Below are 19997 nucleotides of genomic sequence, written 5' to 3' on the forward strand. Positions count from 1 at the left end.
AGTTTCTCCTTTATGAATTTGGGTGCTATGCCACTTGGTGCATACATATTGAGCAGTGTTATTTCCTCATTGTTTATACTGCCTTTAATCAGGATGTAATGACCTTCCCTGTCTTTTTTAATCATATCTATTTTTACTTTGGCTTTGTCAGAAATCATAATAGCCACTCCTGTCTTCTTTTTCTCATTTGACGCCCAAAAGATTTTGCTCAAACCCTGATCCTTAAACTTGTGTATGTCCACTCGCCTCATATGTGTTTCTTGTAGACAACATATGGTGGGATTTTGGTTTTTAATCCACTCTGCTATTTGCTTCCGTTTTATGAGCGAGTTCATCCCATTCACATTCAGAGTTATAATCATCAGTTGTGCATTTGCTGACATTTTCAAATCCTCCCCCATTCCTACCCCTTCTCCTTAAACTATTTCCTTTAAAACCAGTGGTTTGCTATTAAGACCCTATCCCTTATCCCCTCCCTTGATTAACTTCCCTTTCTCCCCCCTCCCTTTTTTTCAAAAAAAAAAAAAAAAAAAAAGGCCTTATGAATTCCCTCCCCCTTCACCCCTCCCTTTTTTTGACCTCCCCACTCCCCTGCTCCCCTTGGTTTATCCCTTCTAACTTTCTCAGAAGGGTTAGATAAGTTTTATTTCCCAATGGATAGTATAGCTACTCTTCCCTCTCCAGGTTTATTACACTGAGAGTAAGGTTTGATTATTACCTCTTTATTCTCTCTTCCTCTCCTTCTTATAATAGTATTTGTTCCCTCTCCCTCTCATGCCCTCTTTGTGTGTAATAGAATATTCTATTTTCTTATTCACTCAAGTTTCTCTTGGTGTCCCATGCTATTCACCCCCTCTTTCCCATCCCCCACGCCATCTTAGATTATTTAGTGTTCCACCCTCACCCTGTGAATTATTCTTCTGATTACTATAATAGTGGATATTATAATAGTGAATAGAGTTCACTACAGAAAATTATACATAACATTTCTCTACATAGGAATACAGATAATTAGATCTCACTGAGGCCCTTAAAAAGGCAAATTTAAAAATTATAAGTTTTCTTTCTTTCCCCTCTGTATCTTATTTACCTTTTCAGGTTTCTCTCGATTTTTGTGGTTGGATATCAAACTTTCCATTTAGCCCTGGTCTTTTCTGTGCAAATACCTGGGATTCTTCAATTTTGTTGAATGCCCATACTTTCCCCTGGAAATATATAGTCAGTTTTGATGGGTAGTTGATCCGTGGTTGTAGGCCCAGCTCTCTTGCCTTTCTGAATATCATATTCCAAGCCTTGCGATCTTTTAGCGTGGAGGCTGCCAGATCCTGTGTGATCCTGATTGGTGCTCCTTGATATTTGAATTGTCTCTTTCTGGCTTCTTGTAAGATTTTTTCTTTTGCTTGAAAGCTTTTGAATTTGGCAATAATATTTCTAACCGTTTTCTTCTCTGGATCGAATGTAGTGGGTGTTCTATGAATCCTTTCAATGTCTATATTGCCCTCTTGTTGTAGGACTTCAGGGCAATTTTGCTGAATAATTTCTTTTAGTATGGAGTCCAGGTTTCTATTAATTTCTGGTTTTTCTGGAAGACCAATTATTCTCAAATTGTCTCTTCTAGACCGGTTTTCTTGGTCTGTCACTGTCTCATTGAGATATTTCATGTTTCCTTCTATTTTTTCAGTCTTTTGACTTTGTTTTATTTGTTCTTGTTGTCTTGAGAGATCATTAGCTTCTACTTGCTCAATTCTAGCCTTTAGGGATTGATTTTCAGCTATAATCTTTCGGTTTTCGGCCATCATCTTCTGGTATTCCTTTTCAATATGGTCATTTCTGGTGTTCAATTGCAAGATTCTACCTTTTAAACAGTTATTTTCTTGCCAGATCTCTTCCATTTTCCTCAAAATCTCAGGTTTGAACTCTTCCATAGCTTGTGAGGAGTTTTCCTTATTTGAGGAGGGTCCAGATGCTTGTTTGTTCTCCTCCTCTGTTTCCTCGGTTGTCTGGATTTTCTCTGTGTAAAAGTTGTCGAGTGTTAAAGGCTTCTTTTTCTTGTTGTTATTCTTTCTCTTCTGAGCTTCCTGAGACTGGGTAGCCATCATTAGCCCAGCAGCTTCTCAGGTTTATCCTTGCACTCAGTGTCTGTCCGCGGTCTGTTGGCTCCTGAGGTCTGAGTTCTGGTTTTTTCCAAGGTCAAGCCCCCTGGTAGACCTCCTTGCTTGATCCTCTGCAGGAGGTTCCTTTACAATTCTCAGGGCTCTGTTTTCACAGTCGTATACCCATCTGCACTGGTTCCCCACTCAGGTTTTCAGAGCTTTAGTTCCTGGCTGTGTCTGCCTCCACCCATGCCTCCGCCCGTGCCTGTGCTCTCAGCCTGCGCTCTGCGTCCTGCGTCCACTCTCTGCTCCCGCACTCATATTTCGCGTGCGTTCTTTGTCTTATTGGGGTCCTAAATCTTGCTGCTCTCAGGAACAGGCCCCGGAGCTGCCAATGACTCGATGGGTGCCCCAAACTTGCTCTATTTCTTTTTATCTGGCTTCGGCACTATAGATGTTGTGTGTGGAGGGGGTGGGGGTGGGGTGGTTGCTCAGCCCGCGATTTAGTGAGAGCAGTTTCACCCCTTTATAGCATGGAAATGCCTCGATTCCACGTACCTTCCACGATGTGCCCCGTTGTGGGGTTCCTCCGTTCGTCTGGACTTGTTTTTATGTCCCCTTGAGGAGTTTTGTGTGTTTCGGTCAGGAGAGGTTAAGAGCTGTTTCTTACTCTGCCACCATCTTAACCCGGAACCTGTATCTATCTTGTAAACAACCTGTTGTTGGATTCTGGTTTCTAATCCATTATGTTATTTACTTCACTTTTATGGATGAGCTCATTCCATTCACATTCACACACTAACTGTATTTCCTGCCATCTCATTTTCTTGTTTTTCTTCTTTTCTCTTTTTATCCTGTCTCTCCTCAAAAATCTCTTTAACCTCTGTTTCCTTTAATCTGTCATCCTTTTACCATTCTCTCCTTTCTCTTATCCCATTCCTCTCCTATTCCTCTATTGGCCAAGATAGATTTTGATATGCAACTCTGTGTGTGTGCATATAATTCCTTCTTTAAACCAATTCCAATGAGGGTGAGTTCAAGCATTGTCTACTACTGTAAAAGTTTTAGCTTGCATACCTTTTTTATGTAAGAAAAATTTCCCCATCCTATGTCTCCCTTCTCCCATTCATCTTTCTTTCCTACCTCTTTTTTTTTTTTTGAAGATCATAATCGACTCATACCCTTGTCTTCTGTCTATATAAACTCCCCTTACCTGCCTTAATAATGATAAAGTTCTTAGGAGTTATATGAATCATTTTCCCATATAGCAATATAAACAGTTAAACATTATGGAGTCCCTTATTATTTTTCTTTAATGTCTACCTCTTTATGCTTTTCTCGAATATTATGTTTAAATATCATTTAAAAAATTCATCTCTAGCTTTTTATCAGGAATACTTCAAAGGCTTCTATTTAAATATCCATTTTTCCCCCTCAAGGGTTAAACTCAGTTTTGCTGGGTATATTATTCCTGGTTGTAATCCTACCTTCTTTGCCTTCTAGAATATCATATTCCAAGACCTTCACCCCTTTAACATGGAAGCCATTAGATAGTGTGTGCTTCTGACTGTGGCTCCATGATATTTGAATTCTTTTTTATGTCTGCTTGAAATATTTTCTCCTTGACCTGGGAACTCTGGAATTTGGGTATAATATTTTTGAGAAGTTTCATTTTGGGAACCTTTTCAGGGCTTAATTGAGAGTATTTTTCAATGTCTATTTAGCTGTTTGTATTTAAGATATTAGAGCAATTTTTCTTGAAAATTTCTTAAAATCTGATATCTATGTTCTATTTTTAACATGACTTTCAGGTAATTAATAATTAAATTATCTCTCAATCTGTTTTCAAAGTAATTTGTTTTTCTGATGAGATAGTTAACATTCTCCTATTTTTTCATTCTTTTGACATTGTTTTATTATTTTTCGATGTCTTATGGAGTCATTAGCTTCCACTTGTCAAATTCTAATTTTTAAGAAATTATTTTCTTCAGTGAGATTTTGTACATCTTTTCCCAATTGGCCAGTTCTGCTTTTTAAGGATTTATTTTTAATGATTGTTGTGGTGCCCTATTAGGACAATTCTGTTTTTAATGTGTTATTTTTTTTTTTTAGGTTTTATGTGTGCACATGTTCTCTTTTGCCAAGCTTTTAATTATTTTTTCATACTTTATTACTCATTTCTTTTCCAAATTTTTTCTCTATCATTCTTATCTTTTTCTTTAATTTTTTGGGATTGAGTCCAATTAACATTTTTCTTTGAGGTTTTATTTGTGGCTGTTTTTATGTTGTCTTCTTCAGTGTCTTGATCTTCCCTGCCACAATTATAACTTTTTATGGTCAAGTTTTGTTGTTGTTGTCGTTTGCTTATTTCTCCAGCCCATTTCTACTTTTATGCATCAAGTTTTTATTTTATTTTCCCCCCAATTACTAAACCAAACTAAAAATAATTTCTAATATTTTTCAAAGAATATTGAATTTTTATTCTCTCCCTCCCTCCAACTCCCTTACCTCCCTTGAAATAGTAAGCAATCTCATACAGATTTTACATGTGCATTCATGTAAAACATTATTATATAGTAATCCTTTTGTAGAGGGAAACTCAAATTGAAAAAAAATTAAGAAGTGAAAAAAATGTTTTTCTTTTATCTAGATTCAGACACTTCTTTTTCTCTGGAAGTAGTAGATGGCAATTTTTTTTATCATGATTCCTTTGTGGATAATTTTGGATCATTGTATTGCTGAGAATAGTTGTTAGTAACAGTTGCTCATTGTAAAATATTATTGTCACTGTACAATGCTCTCTTGATTTTGCTTATTTCATTCTGCTTCAAGTTTGTGCAAGTCTTTCCAAGTTTTTCTGAGCTTCTCCTGCTTGTCATTTCTTATAGCACAATAGTATTCCATTACAATTATATGCTATAACTCACTTAACCATTCCCCAATTGATGGATATTCCCTCACCTTCCAAATCTTTTTCCCCCTAAAAAAAAGAGTTGCTTTGAATATTTTTGTATCTGTAAGTCTCTCCTGCCCCCTTTTATTTTTAATCTCTTTGCTATACAAACCTTACTATGTACAATACTATGGTATTGCTGGGTCAAATAGCCCTTTGGGCATAGGACCGTATTCCTTTTAGGAAAGACTGAATCAGTTTATAACTCCCCCAAAAGTGCATTTGTGTCTCAGCTTTCCCATATTGCCTCCAAGTTTTGTCATTTTCCTTTTCTGATATGTTAACCAACTCGATAGGTGTAGGATGGTACCTCAGTGTTGTTTGAATTTGCATTTCTTTAAATTATTGTAATTGAGAGCTAAATGTTTGTTGAATTTTTATTGTTAAACTGTACAGGTTTCAACAAATAATAATGTTGGTAATTTTTTTATTCCTTTGCAAAATAAATTTGATATGGTATAATAGGGAAAAAAGGTTTATGCTCCTTATAATGGAATATTGTATTGTAGTTGGCTCACATATATTTAATTCTCATTTGTTTAATAGGTATAGGAGGCATTGCTAGCATGCCGCCTCTCACAGCTGTTGCTCCAGTACCAATGGCATCAATTCCAGTAGTAGGAATGTCCCCACCTCTCGTATCTTCTGTTTCCACAACAGCAGTTCCTCCCCTGGCTAATGGTACTCCTTCTGTCATACAACCTCTGCCTGCTTTTGCTCATCCTGGTATGCTATCTGCTATATCTTAAGCCTGATTAAAAAATAATTTTATTCAAAGATGTTTTCCCAATTATGTGTAATGACAATTTTCAACATTTATTTCCTGAAATTATAAGATCTTATTGTCTCCCTCCCTACCATCCCTTCCTGTCTTTCGGGGATGATAAGCAATTTGATCTGGTAATACATGTATTATCACGTAAGCCTAATTTTCTTAATTTTGGGGCAATATTTGCTTTTATTGAATGTTCTTTATATGTTTGGGTCAAAACAGAAATATTGCATTGATCCATGTAGTTTCTTCCTTGAGCAGATAAGAAAAACACGGGTAAAACATAATATGTCAGAGAAGTGAGGTTTGTGAGAGTAAATTGCAGCTGGCTACCACTATCAATAAATATGAACCAAATATTTATAGCATCAATCCCTTTGTAATATCTTGATTAAAAAACAGCTAAAGCATGAATTTCAGTTTTCATCATTATTAATAATAATAGCTGATAAGTATATAGTATTTTAAGGTTTACAAAATTCTTCACTAACAGGATCATATTTCATCAAAAAGTTGTTTTTTTTTAACTGCTATAATCAAATTTTAAGAATAGTTTACCTTGTCAATGATAAACTAAGCAGCCCACCAGATTCGGATAGTGTGTGTGTGTGTGTGTGTGTGTGTGTGTGTAAATGTATTTCTTCTTTAAAAGCATTTTTCTATGAAGGAAATATAAGTATATATGTTTAATTCATAGAGTATTGCACACTTACATGGAGGCATAAACTGAAATAATCTCAAATTTGTTTATTTCATTTTGAAGCTTTGATACTAATAATCTGTTTTTAAAGTGTGTTTGGAGTGCAGGTAGGTAGTATAGTGGATGGAGTGCCAGACCTCGGGTCAGGAGGACCTGGGTTCAAATGTGACCGTAGACATTTCTAGCTATGTTACCTCAGGCAAGTCACATAACCCTGTTTGCCTAACCTTGTCCTTCTGTCTTAGTGTTGCTACTGGGATATGTAATAAGGAATAAGTCAGGGCAGATAAGTGTAAAATTTAGAAAAGTATATTTGAAAATGCAAGCTTGAGTTGAGCATTCTAAGGGCTTTTGGAATGTGGCAGAAAGGACATAGAGCTTTTGAACTCTGGGACAGTTGGGAGGTTTGCCACTGGTAGAGGAGCTTATGCCCTGATCTCACTGAAGAAACCCCACTTGAGGAACTACAAAATAGGTCTGGATCAGTAGCTTTGAAGGGTGGACTTCCAGGTCTGTGACAGCCTATTGGAGTGACCCAGTGGAGACAGTGGACTGTACCAACATCCTGGGCCCTGGGACAGCAGAGAACATTGTTGGAGCAAGTAGTGAGATCTCCAAAACCCTGTCAAGCTTGTATTTAGTCTAGTATAGTGTAGTATAAGTTTTATCTTCCCTGCCCTGATTTCCTGGACCACCTAAACCCCTGTATCTTCCCTCCTATAGCGGTTAAGAGTAGTTTGCCCCATTCCCATTGCCCTACCTTATTTTATTATTAAAATCCTTTATGTTGCTTACTACCGTCTCATTATAACCTCAAAGGATTCACAAATATTTGATTAGTTTCTCTGGCTAAGTTGAGGGTTTAACTGTCATATCAAGTATTCCTGTCTTCCCCATTCTCCTATTTCAGATAGAAAGGGTTTATAATTTTAAAAAGTGTCAATGTATACTTATAGATGTACATTTATATATGTATGTTTATATACATATGCACATGTGTGTACATTTAATTCACTAGCACATTAATTTCTGAATTTGGTAATGTGCATATGATGAAACAAGACTAAGGTTTGTTTGCAGAAATGGCAAAAGTTTCCAAGTCATATCACTAAATTAATGCTAACAATTCACCTGCTTTTTTTTGTAATTAGATGTCGGTATTATATGGTCACTTTTGAATTTACCAAACTGGTCTTGATGTTCCCCCAAAGTTATGACTAAATAGTCTGATTACCCAAGATTAAATATCAAATCCTCTGTTTGGCTTTCAAAGCCTTTCTGACTTGGGCCCTTCCCACCTTTGTAGTGGTCTCAGACCTGTACTCTGCAGTCCAGTGATGCTGATTTTCTTGCTGCCCCTTGCGCCAGCACTCCCAGTGTGGAGTGTTTTGTCTGTCTGTGCCCTGTGCCTAGAACACTCTCCTTCTTCATCTCCACCTCCTGCCTTTCCTAATGGCTTTCTTGACTACCTTGAGGGCTTAGCTAAAGTCCCGGCTTCTTCAAGAAGCCTTTCCCAGCGCTTCTTAATCTAGCTCCTTCCCTCTGAGACAACTTTCCCGTGTGTGTGTGTGTGTGTGTGTGTGTGTGTGTGTGTGTGTGTCTGTGTCTGTGTCTGTGTCTGTGTCTGTGTGTCTGTATGTCTGAATAAAGCCCTTACCTTCCTTCTTAGAATCAATATTGTGTATTGGTTCCAAGGCAGAAGAGGAGAAGAGCAATGTAGGTTAAGTGACTTGCCCAGAGCCACACAGCTGGAAAGTGATTGAGGCCAAATTTGAACCCAGGATTTTTTGGGCCTGGTGCTCTGTCCACTGGGCCACCTAGCTGCCCTCTTGTGTATATATTTTTGATACATAGTTGTTTGCTTGTTGTTTCTCCCGTTAGACCATGAGCCCATTGAGAACAGGGACTTTTGCTGTTATTTTGTAGCCCTAGTACTTCATGCAGTACTTATATCATACAAGGTACTTAACAAAGCCAATGAACAATCTTTTCTTGTATGGAGGTAGTGTTACTGACCCAGCATCAATAAGGCATTCCTTTTCACTTATTTTTTCAGTAACAATCATGTGTTTGCACATTTTCTGCCCGGAAACCTGTGCTGCATATTTTTAAAACAGTTGATAGGGATGGAGTGTGCAGTCTGTAGATATGAAATGAAGGTTGTTTTTTTTTTTAGCAAATTTGTCTATATGAATATGAGTTAAAACTCATAATTTATACCATACACTAATGACCTATATCATATTCCATGCTTATTTCACTTTTACTGTACATTTATATAGGGAATTACATTATAATCATCTTATGCATTATATACTGTCAGTCAATAAAATATTGTTCTATGTGTTTCTTTAAGCAGCAAAAGAATTCTGTGACCTTCTTGAATAATGTTAGTCTGAATGATTAAGAGAGTGCTTTCAGTGGAAGGAAAATGGAAGGCTCATGGGCCTTCTTAGTTCTAAATCATGAAATGCAAAGGTAGTAAGGTGAGAAAGTAAAAGTAATTTAGTCAGTAATTTTTTTGTATCTTGAAGAGTGCTCTATGGAAGAAGGATGAAGAATGATTTCTGGTTCATATTTAAAGATTGCAGAACTTTTTTTTAAATTTGTTGAAATATTCCATCATTATGTAAGTAAAATCACATACCCTATATTTCTTATTGCAGCCACGTTGCCAAAGAGTTCTTCTTTTAGTAGATCTGGTCCAAGTTCACAATTAAATACAAAACTACAGAAGGCACAGTCATTTGATGTGGCTAGGTAAGTTTGTTTGTCTTTCAGTGATACTAATGGATGACTTGATTAAATAAATTCATTAACTATTTAATGCCTATATTTTAAATGAGCTAACAATCTTTACTAATTATTTCTTGCTACATAATTTCTATAATTAAGCAAAATATTATTAATGTTCCATAAATGTTATCTCATGCTGATAATATATTATTTGAAATTATTTGAGGAAATGTAGATTTTATTATTTTTTGTGTGCTTTGATTACCAAATATATTTTTTCCTGAAGCATAGTATTTCTTCATTAATTATTCACATCATATAAAGATATTCCCATTAAACGTTTTGTATGGTGTCCATCTTCCAGGATTAGCTTCCTTAAGCATTTTTGTGTCATGGACTTCGTTAATGATCTGTGAAGCCTATGGAGTACTAAAAATGTTGTTAAATGCATTAAAAATACATAGGATTACAAAGAAATCCAATAACATTGAAGTATGGTTATTAAAATATATGTTTTTTATAAGTTTAGAGGCTTGAAGTTAAAAACTCCTTTCGTGAGAGGAGAATGAAAAGGTAGTGTGGTAAAGAGTAAAATACTCTAAAAATAAATTTACTTAGAATTAGACATTTTAAAATAGAGAATGAAATTTCCTTATGAAGATGCTAGGCAAAGGTGTTTAGTTGCTATTACAGCAGAGGATTTTGTTTTTTAAGCATTCCTCAGAATTTTCTCATAGATTTTATGTCTTTGGGTGGCAAAACCTAATTTCACTTGGATACATTAAAAGAAATATCCCACTTAGTTCAGTTTTGTGGTTAATTGATTGTGAATCAGAAACATTTTTTTATTGAAAATGTTCTAAGTTGGGTTGGTTCATTTGCCTTCTGTTCTGCAGAAGAATATGTTGAACATAATTAAAATAATGTTTTGAAGAACTTTGCAGACCTTTGAATTTCTCACTGTAAAGATTAGTTTTCATCATATAGTACCACTGATTTATGGTGTGCCTGTTAAATAATAATGATGAAAGCCACACAAGAATATCTGTCTTTATTTTTTTCATATTTATATACTAGTAGATCTGAGAAGTTCTGACCCTATGAATTACTTTGGAAGTTGGTTTTTTTTAACTGAATCTTTGGTGTGAGTTTTTGTTTTCATTTGATATCTTTCTTCTCAATGTTGAACATATTTCTAAATTTTCAGTTAATTCAGGGCTCCAGTTCTTTGAGTCTTTACTAAATGTAGTCAGTTTCTACTCCTTGCCTCAGGAATCTTTAAAACCCAAAGGGATTTTTATAAATAATAGTTCCAAATATTAGTGCAGTTAGAATTAGTTCACCTTAAGATGTCACTGTATTTTTAATAATTTAAATTCCTCATAAATATTCGTAATGTATGTCTAGTTTAGAATGTTTATTTTATTTTTTAAAATTAATTTATTTAGAGTATTTTTAGAATGTTTTTATTTTAAGAAGAGGACAGAACAGCCCATGGCTTGATAAGTTTAATCTGGGGCCTTATATATATGTAACACTCCCTGTACTCTGTTAGTGTAATAGAAAGATAAATTAACTTATGATAAGCAAGTAAGAGTACAAATTAGCAGAATATTAGCTTATTTAAAATGAGGGTATTGCAGCAGAATTCACAGTTGGATTCTTCTTTGTAAGTTTTTTCCCCTACTTAAAGTACTTTAAGAATTTATTGTAAATTTTGTCACCGTTTTAGAAATTATTTACTATAAGTGCATATTTGTTTGTGGGCAAACCTTATAGAAATTATTGTAAAGTAATTCACTCTATAGTTATATTATTACTTATTTGTAATTTGAAGCAATTGAATTTATAAAGACACTTCTCAGCTGCTAGAATATTTGCCATTGTATATTAAAAACCCAATCTAGACAACTGAAATTAAAATCGAAAGGCTAAGCTTCTGTCTGTTTTAACTCTTGCAAAGTAACATGGAAATTAGCCATTAACAATGGAATGAAGAGAAATGTCTTAACGAAATAATGTTAATTGTGCCCCACATCTATAGTGGTATATATCATCATTATTCTCAAATAAAAGGTTATTTCAGGTTGCCTTTTTTAGTAGTTTGTGTTCAATTCCTAATACAAAAGTGTCTCTACAAAAATAATTTGGCATTCTCTGGATAGTATCATTTAAGCAACAGATTTCTAAATAGATCTAGACCTAAAATGAGTCCTGGAAAGGGATTTTTTATAAGCCTACATCAAGAGTTATTGGCAAGAGAATGGTCAGGTCTGAAGTAGTTTATTTTTTCTTTCTTTCTTTCTTTCTTTCTTTCTTTCTTTCTTTCTTTCTTTCTTTCTTTCTTTCTTTCTTTCTTGCTATGGATTTGCTTTGTAAGTGTTAGGCCATTTGTTTCCTCATCAAGAAAGGTCTTCAGTGCTGTGTAGAGCTAATTTTTTTTTTTTTTAGGAATCCTTACCTTCCATCTTGGAGTCAATACTGTATATTGGCTCTAAGGCGGAAGAGTGGTAAGGGCTAGGCAATGGGGGTTAAGTGACTTGCCCAGGGTCACACAGCTAGGAAGTGTCTGAGGCCAGATTTGAACCTAGGAATTCCTGTCTTTAGGCCTGACTTCTCAGTCCACTGAGCCACCCAGCTGCCCCCCCCGCAGAGCTATTCTTGAAGCCAGAAAGCCCTGCCTCTGACATATCCTGGCTTGGTGACACTGGACAAGTCAAGGCAATTCTCTTAAGACGTTTTAAGTTGCAGAGAAATGACTGATCTACATTGTATAGTGGGAATTTCCTTACCTGGGATTTCCCTGTCTCAGAGAAATCTCAGGTTCAATTGATATCCCTTGGTTAGAATTTAAACCTTTCATAAATGAAAGCATCTTATCATTTCACTTTAATAAAAAAGGTATTTTTATTTTTGGTGTTTGAAAAATTAAAAAATGTTAAGACTTAAGTACCTTTAAAGATGAACAGTCCTTTTTTTTAGAGAGCAAGAACTATTATATTGGCTCACTTGCTTGATAATAATTGTTGATACTTTTTGTCTTGCCATAATCATATAGTAAATAGCCATTTGAAATAAATTTATGTTGTTATGTTAAAAGTGAGAAAGCCAGATAGGTGGTTTAGTAGATTGAGAGCCAAATCTAGAGATGGGAGGTCCTGGGTTCAATTTGACCTCAGACATTCCCTAGCTGTGTGGCCTTGGGCAAGTCACTTAACCTCCATTGCCCAGCCCTTACTGCTTTCTGCCTTGGAACCAATACACAGTTTTAATTTTTTGATGGAAGGTAAGGGGTTTTTAAAAGAAAGCAAATAGATCATCTTTTTGGTAAATCAGAATTTTAAAACAGAAAATTAATAGAAATGAGAATATATAACCAATGAAAGACAAACTGCTTTTAAAAAAAAGTCAATTTAAAGAAATCAATTAATAGGTAAATTCTTGCTTCTAATTCTTTTTTTTTTTAAAAATTCTTCTCTTAGTGCTTCTCCTGTGGCAGAATGGGCTGTCCCTCAGTCATCAAGACTGAAATATAGGCAACTATTCAATAGCCACGACAAAACAATGAGTGGACATTTAACAGGTATAACATGTGAAAATTAATTTTGAGAAATGTGGTCTGTTTTAAAGTTTCATCCATTGCTCTCAGTGAAACACTAAATTTTCTGTTTAAAAACTTCCAACAAAATATTTGCCCAAGTTTGCTAAATTGCTTTTGTTGATTTGCTTATTCTTGAATAGTACTTTCCTTTTCTGTCTACTTCATTTATGTTAATCTACTGAAAATGAATAGTTAATTTGCTTCTGTACCCCATAATGGTTTTTCTACAGGAAAAACTTTATCTTTGGAAGTAAAGGAAGAAGTGAGAATTATAATAATAATAATAATTCTAGCATTCATATAGTAGATTTTACTTTATTTTAAATTAAAGGTTGGAAATCTTTATTAAAGTTTTCTAACTTATTTTTGATTATAAGAGGATTCCAGTATTATCCAGAATCCTTTTAAAGGATAGTCCTAATGTTTTAAAATTGGATTTTTTATTACATTGAATATGAAGGAAATATATTTTTAAAAGTAGAGATAATCAGAGAACTTAGGTTAAAAATAAGAAATTTTCCACATAATTACTGGATAACCTTAGACCAGTCATTTAATCCCCTTAGAGCAGGGGTCAGCAACATATGGTTCTTGAGCCATATCTGGCTCTTTCTGAAGGAGCCATAAAGTCAATTTTTTTTCAGGCACTGTTACAGGAACACGCAATGTGAGCACTGTACAGCTCTCATGAAATTACATTGTAAAAAATGTGGCGTTTATGGCTCTCACGGCCAAAAAGGTTGCTGACCCCTGCCCTAGAGCCTTGATGGCAAACCTATGGCACACGTGCCAAAGAGAGCTCACAGAGCCCTCTCTGTGAGCACTGGCTGCCTTCCCCTGCTTCCCTCCCCAAATTTATTACTAGTAAGGCAGAGGGACTTGGGCAGAGCTGCTGTCTTTCCATTCTCCACTGTGCCTGAAGACATTTTTTTCACTCTTCTCCTCCTCCCCCGTCTTCCCAGTAGCCCAATGAGAGCACTTTCTCCCTCCCTGTGTGAGGTAAGGGTGGGATGGGGCATCCGATACTTAGTTGGGGGTGGTGGTACACAGCATATAGTCTCTAAATGGTTTGCCTTCACTGCTCTAGTTTCCCCATTTATAAAATGATGTATTTTACTAGATGAAACTCTGAGGGACCGTTCAATTCTTGTGATCTAATAAAAGCATATTTAGTTATTAATTAGTATTAAATTATCTAACATGTTCTTGATGAGGGGAAAACATTTTTATAAGAACTTTAGTTCCTTTTAAATTTTAAATTTTTATTGTTATTCAAAACTACATTGGTCATTGTTGTAAGAGCAAAGGTCATACATAACCAAAACCTCAAAATAAAACCATAAATATACTGATATGAAAGACAACTCCAACTGTTCTTTTTCTGAAGGTGGATAGCTTTGCCCATTGTAAGTCTTTCAGGATTGTTCCAGATCATTGAATTGTTGAGAATAGCCAAATTTCCATGTATAATTATCATTCAATATTACTGTTATTGTGTACAATGTTCTTCTAGTTCTGCTTATTTTGCTCTGCATCAATTCCTGGAGATCTTTCCAGTTTTTCTGAAATCATCTTGCTTATCATTTCTTATAGCAAACTTTAGTCCTTAGGAGACATTATTTGCCAGGTTTTGATAGCTATTCCTTAAAATTATAGATTTCCTTTCATAAGATTAAGTATGTATGAGGTTGTGTCTCCTTCTGACTTTATAATATGGCAATGATAACCCTATTCAATTAAATTAGTCTTACTTATCAAATCCAATGACCATTTTCTGACCTCCTCCTCTTCAGCATGATAATTTTGAATGTCCATTCATTTTTGAGACCTATCTTCTTTTCAATTCTCTTCTTCCCAGTTGTCTCATGGCAACTTTTTGTCTGCTTTATTGTCTCCTCATCCTCTTTCTGATCCTTCAACCTGGGTATTCCCCAAGGTTTTGCTCTTGGTTCTCTTTTCTCTACAGGCTTTCCCTTTGAAGTCTAATTAATTTCCATAGTCTATTACTTCTAGGTAGATGACTCAAATCTAGATATCCAGACCTGATCTGGTGCCTGAACTCCATACCCAAATCATCAACTGCCTATAGGCCAATGTCTACATGGATATACCTTTATCTCAAAATGTCTAAAATTGAGATTATTAGTTTTGTCTTATTAAAGCATGCTTTTAAACTTCCTTCATTATTTCTGTCAGTGCCATGAGTTCACCCAATAGCCCATGTTTAAAAGTCCCTTTCAACATTTTTCTTTCCCTTACCTTTTAGATCTCATATTCTACCAAGTCCTTTCATCTCCTACTTCCATTATATTTTTAACTCCGATTCTTCTTTTTAGGGATAATACCCCTAGTATATTCGCCCATTTGTAATACTATGATAGGACTCCTTTTGAAGAGATTTTTCTTTTCAGTTCTGAATTTTCTCTATTTAGCCCTTCCCCCCATCCATTGAGAAGGCAAGAAATAAAATACTTATTCTAACTCTATAGAGTCATGCATAATATTTTTCCACATTAGTCATATAGTGAAAGAAAGAAAATCAGGAAGAATAAAGAAAATGAAAGGAAATATAATTCAATCTGCATTCAGAGTTCATTAATTCTCTCCTTTTTCATCATGAGTCCTTTGGAATTGTGGATTATTGTTGTAGTGTTGATGAGAGTAGCTAAGTTTTTTATAGTTGATTATCATTACAACTTTGCAGTTACTATGCACAGTGTTCTTCTGGTCCTACTTCATTTTTTTATCAGTTCGTAAAAGTCTTCTAGGATTTTATAAAATTATCCCCTTTGTCATTTCTTACAGCACAATAATATTCTGTCACAATCATATACTATAACTTATTCAACCATTCCCCAAGTAATGGCCATCCTCTCAATGTCCAATTTTTTGCCACTAAAAGAAGAACTTCTATAAGGTTTTTTTGGTACATACAGGCCCATTTCCTTTTTCTTTGTCTTTTTTGGGATGTATAGACCTAGTAGTGGTATTGTAGGATCAAAAAGCATGCACAGTTTGTTGATCTTTGGGCATAGTTCCAAATTCTTCTCCAAAATGCTTGTAAGATTGGTCTTTGTAAGAATCCTAAGAGGTCTTCTCACTTTTTTTCCTTCTCTAATACATCCATCCTAATAATCTGATTATTCATACCTACTCACATGTATTTTTTTTAGGCAAAAACTCCTGCAATTTTGAATAGCTAAAAAGAATACTAAGAATATTTTTTAGCTATTTATTTATTTAGGCAAAAACTCGTGCGACATTCAATAACTGAGTTAGCAAATCAATAACTAATAAGGACTATAATTCTAGTAAACATTTATAAGCACAGTGTAGGGATGGAACCTCAATTTTGCAAATAAGGCATTTCTTAATTTCTAAGTCAGTTATCTATCCCTTATTTATGTCTCCAAATTTTGGCTCAATCAAGCCTTTATTAAGTGCTTATTATGTGCCAGTTCCTGAGGATACAAATGCAAAGAACAAAATGATGCCTACAGTCATTCTAATTAGGGAAACAACATACATACTGTAACATGGAAAATGGCAGGGTGGAATTCTTGCAAGATACAGGGTCAAGCCTCACCCAGAATTCCAGGGGACACGTGTATATATTTGCACATAAATATATATGTGTATAACATATAAACAAATATAAGTGTTAGTAGCATAAATATATAGAAAATATATAACAAATAAATAGAAAGTAGGTAAAAACAAGATAGTTAAAGCTGAAGATGATTAACTAATAGAGGGGATCAGAAAAGGCTTTAAAGTACAAGGTGATACCTGACCTCATTCTCACAGGAGGTGAGAGATTATTGCAAGCATGGGTGAGAACTAGGACAAAGGCAAGGAGATAGAAGATTGAGTTGTCTGGAGGAACAGAAAGAAGGCCAATGTGGATGGAATTTGAGAGAGAAGGACAGTCTAAAATTGAATTGGCTTACTGGGTTGAGACTGGAAAGAAAGAAAAAGTGATTTCAGAGCTGGAGTAATAGCCTGAGAAAATATTTGGAGCGGGAAAATGGGCAGATGAATTGGTGGACTTTATCAATCTAAGGATATGTGAGGTTCACTGATAGAATAATAGGAGACTATATTTTTAGATAATGGAATATCAGAATTCTGACTAAGAGGTTAAAATTTTAAATTCTGAAGTATAAAAACTAATATGTCCATTCTTCTTTATTAGTTACTTCTATTTTACTGATATTTGAATTCTTTTCTGTTCTGTTTCCTAGTATATGTAAACTAAAATCATTATAAATAATCAACTCAGGAGTTTACAGTATCAGTATACAGAGCACTGATTTTCACCTAAAGTGAATACCTACTGATTCATCCTGTTAACTTTTTCGTGGTGTCTGTTAGGTCCCCAAGCAAGAACTATCCTTATGCAATCAAGTTTACCACAGACTCAGCTGGCTACGATATGGTAAGAAATTAAAAGTGTTTTTATTCTCAGACATAGTTACTCTCAGAAGTATTTTAGATTAACCTTTTGTTAGGTTTTTAAGAGAGAGAGATTGAGTGTGCTGCAATTCCAGTACCGTTTATGGATTTTAACTAGTGAGACTTTAGTGTTGGGGATAACTAAAGTATATAGTTCCTGTAGTGACTTGAAAGCCTGAAAATAAAATCTATCATATGAGCTTATATGTCGAATAGGTCATTGTATCTGTGTTCTGGAGGCAAGAGAGAATCGCTATTAGTTTATCAAATAGGATGGTTGCATGATCAGAGTTGTACTTAAGGAAAATCATTTGTGGAGAATTGATTGGCATGCATGGAGACATTATATAGTTGTGTGTTTGTATATATATGTATATATGAATGTGTGTGTACATGTAGTACACATATATTTTTATAGGTCTTATTTTCTGTAGTGAACATTGATTTGGTGTATTCTATTTTGGGTCAAAACTACTCACCAGCTGCTTGTTAGTATGAATGGGAAAAACTAAAGGCACATGTTTTTAATCATATTATAGTCATTATATCCTCAAGCTTCAGAAGTCTGAACTACTTATTAATTTATATTGAGACTCTTAGCATGCTTTTGAAGGTTTCTGAAGTCCAGGTCTAATCCAAACTCTGGAGGGGAGTTGTTTTTAGAATTATATGACAATATTCTTTCCTCCACTCCAATGGGATATAAGAATATTACAGAATGATTCTTCCCAAATATTATTTTTAACGTATATAATGCTATCTTGTAGGGGTAGTAGTAGTAGTAGTAGTAGTTGTTGTTGTCCTTGTTGTTTCAGGGGAGGGGTGTGTCTCTTGCCTGTTTACCCTGTTTTAGCTAAAACAGTGCTGGTGTTTGAGCCAAAAGGCATTTGGGGAGTGAAGGTAAGGACGTAAATGTTCATAAGTGGTTCTGCCTCCCTTAAAAAGAGGGAATTGGGGAGGCAGCTGGGTTGCTCAGTGGCTTGAGAGCCAGGCCTAGAGAGGGGAAGGTTCAAATCTGGCCTCAGGCACTTAACCCTGGGCAAGTCACTTAACCCCCATTGCCTTGTCCTTGCCACTCTTCTGCTGTGGAACAAATACACTATTGATTCTAAGACAGAAGGTAAGGGTTTAAAAAAAAAAAAAAGGACTTGGGGACAAATTAACTATAAAGTTTGCATATGATTGGAGTGGTGAATAAATGAAAGGGATCACAAAAATCTTCCCTAGGAGATAGCACTTACATTGAATCTTGAAGGAAACTTAAGAATTTTGAGAGGAGGAAGTAAAGAGGGGATACATTCTAAACAAGAGGGAGGAGAACCTTATGATAGAATGCTGAATTTTGGAAATATGTTAGCCAGTTTGACTGAAAGGGAAAATATTTTGAAAAGGAATAAAGTGAATATGACTAAAGAAATGGGTGACAAAAATAAAGTTAGAAAATTTGGGTCAGGATTAAGCCTATCAAAGCTGCCAAAGGCTTGAATACAAAATAAGGAAGAATAATAGTACTAATTACTGACTATTGTTTTGTGCTTTGATGTTTGTAAGGCATTGTATCTCAATAGATACATGTAAGAGATTTTTATAGATAAGTATGTATAAAATATGTATATATGTGTGTGTAAAATATATTAGCTTCATGATGTATAAAAGAGAGATACCAACCTCATGGGGTTTTTGTAAAAGAAAAGGAGGGAGAGATAGACAAAAGATAGATACATTATATTATATACATTATATATTGTATATGTATTATATATACACAAAACAGATTTGTATGTATATATCATTATTTACTATATAGTATGTAAAATGTCATATATTTATCTATTATAAAATAGATATAATGTATGATATATAACATATATACCCATTATATATATACACAAAAATTCATATAAAATTTCTTTTGTATTCATAATGCATACAAAATACCTATATATGCACATAACTCTTGTGTGTGTATATCTATTATATATGTATTTGTGTGTGGGTATACATCTTTTTCACCTTATAGTAAGTAGTCTGGTGAGGTTAGTTAGCAGCTGTTATTAGACAGAGTTTGGTTGACATGTCCATAGCCACCCATCTAGTAAGTGTATGTGGCAGGATTTTATATTAGATTGCCCTGATTTCAATTAAACATTTCTGTCCTCTCAACTATGCTATGTTGCTTCTTGATGGCCTGATATTTATATAACATGAAAATTTTCTTAAAGAAGAAAGTCATTAAAATAATAAGTGGGCGAAAAGTCATTTGAATCTTTAGGATCTGTTTTCATGGGGAATATGTGCAAAGATTTTGGTGCAATACTTGCGAATATTCTAGTTGTAATATCTAAATATATAGAATTTTAACACTAGTTGGTATAGAAGACAAAGTAATATTTTTTTTGTTATATTAATAAGATCCCTGAGTTTTAATAAAAGAATGTAATGAGGGATACTTTTAATGTTTGGCTCAATAGGAATCTTTCAGATATTGATCAAGATGGGAAACTAACAGCTGAAGAATTTATTCTGGCAATGCACTTAATTGATGTGGCTATGTCTGGCCAGCCCCTACCACCAGTACTGCCTCCAGAATATATTCCTCCTTCATTTAGGTAAGAACAGTATGATTCTCTTCCTCTGTTTCAAACTTTTCTGCTTTATTAATTTTTAATAATTACTACTTTCAATGG

The 19997-nt window shown here is 34.7% G+C and overlaps 1 protein-coding gene across 1 annotated transcript in view; it reads left to right on the top strand.

The window, feature by feature from the left end:
• ITSN1 (intersectin 1) overlaps positions 1-19997 on the top strand; it is a 289966-nt gene that overhangs the window by 80034 nt on the left and 189935 nt on the right. The window contains exons 6-10 of the mRNA XM_044670233.1: positions 5593-5772; positions 9185-9278; positions 12737-12837; positions 17230-17293; positions 19782-19919. Coding sequence (XP_044526168.1) covers positions 5593-5772; positions 9185-9278; positions 12737-12837; positions 17230-17293; positions 19782-19919 — 577 coding nt within the window. The remainder of the gene's footprint in view (positions 1-5592; positions 5773-9184; positions 9279-12736; positions 12838-17229; positions 17294-19781; positions 19920-19997) is intronic.

The sequence above is a fragment of the Gracilinanus agilis genome, chromosome 3 (assembly GCF_016433145.1).
Source record: "Gracilinanus agilis isolate LMUSP501 chromosome 3, AgileGrace, whole genome shotgun sequence".
Classification (NCBI taxonomy): Eukaryota; Metazoa; Chordata; class Mammalia; order Didelphimorphia; family Didelphidae; genus Gracilinanus; species Gracilinanus agilis.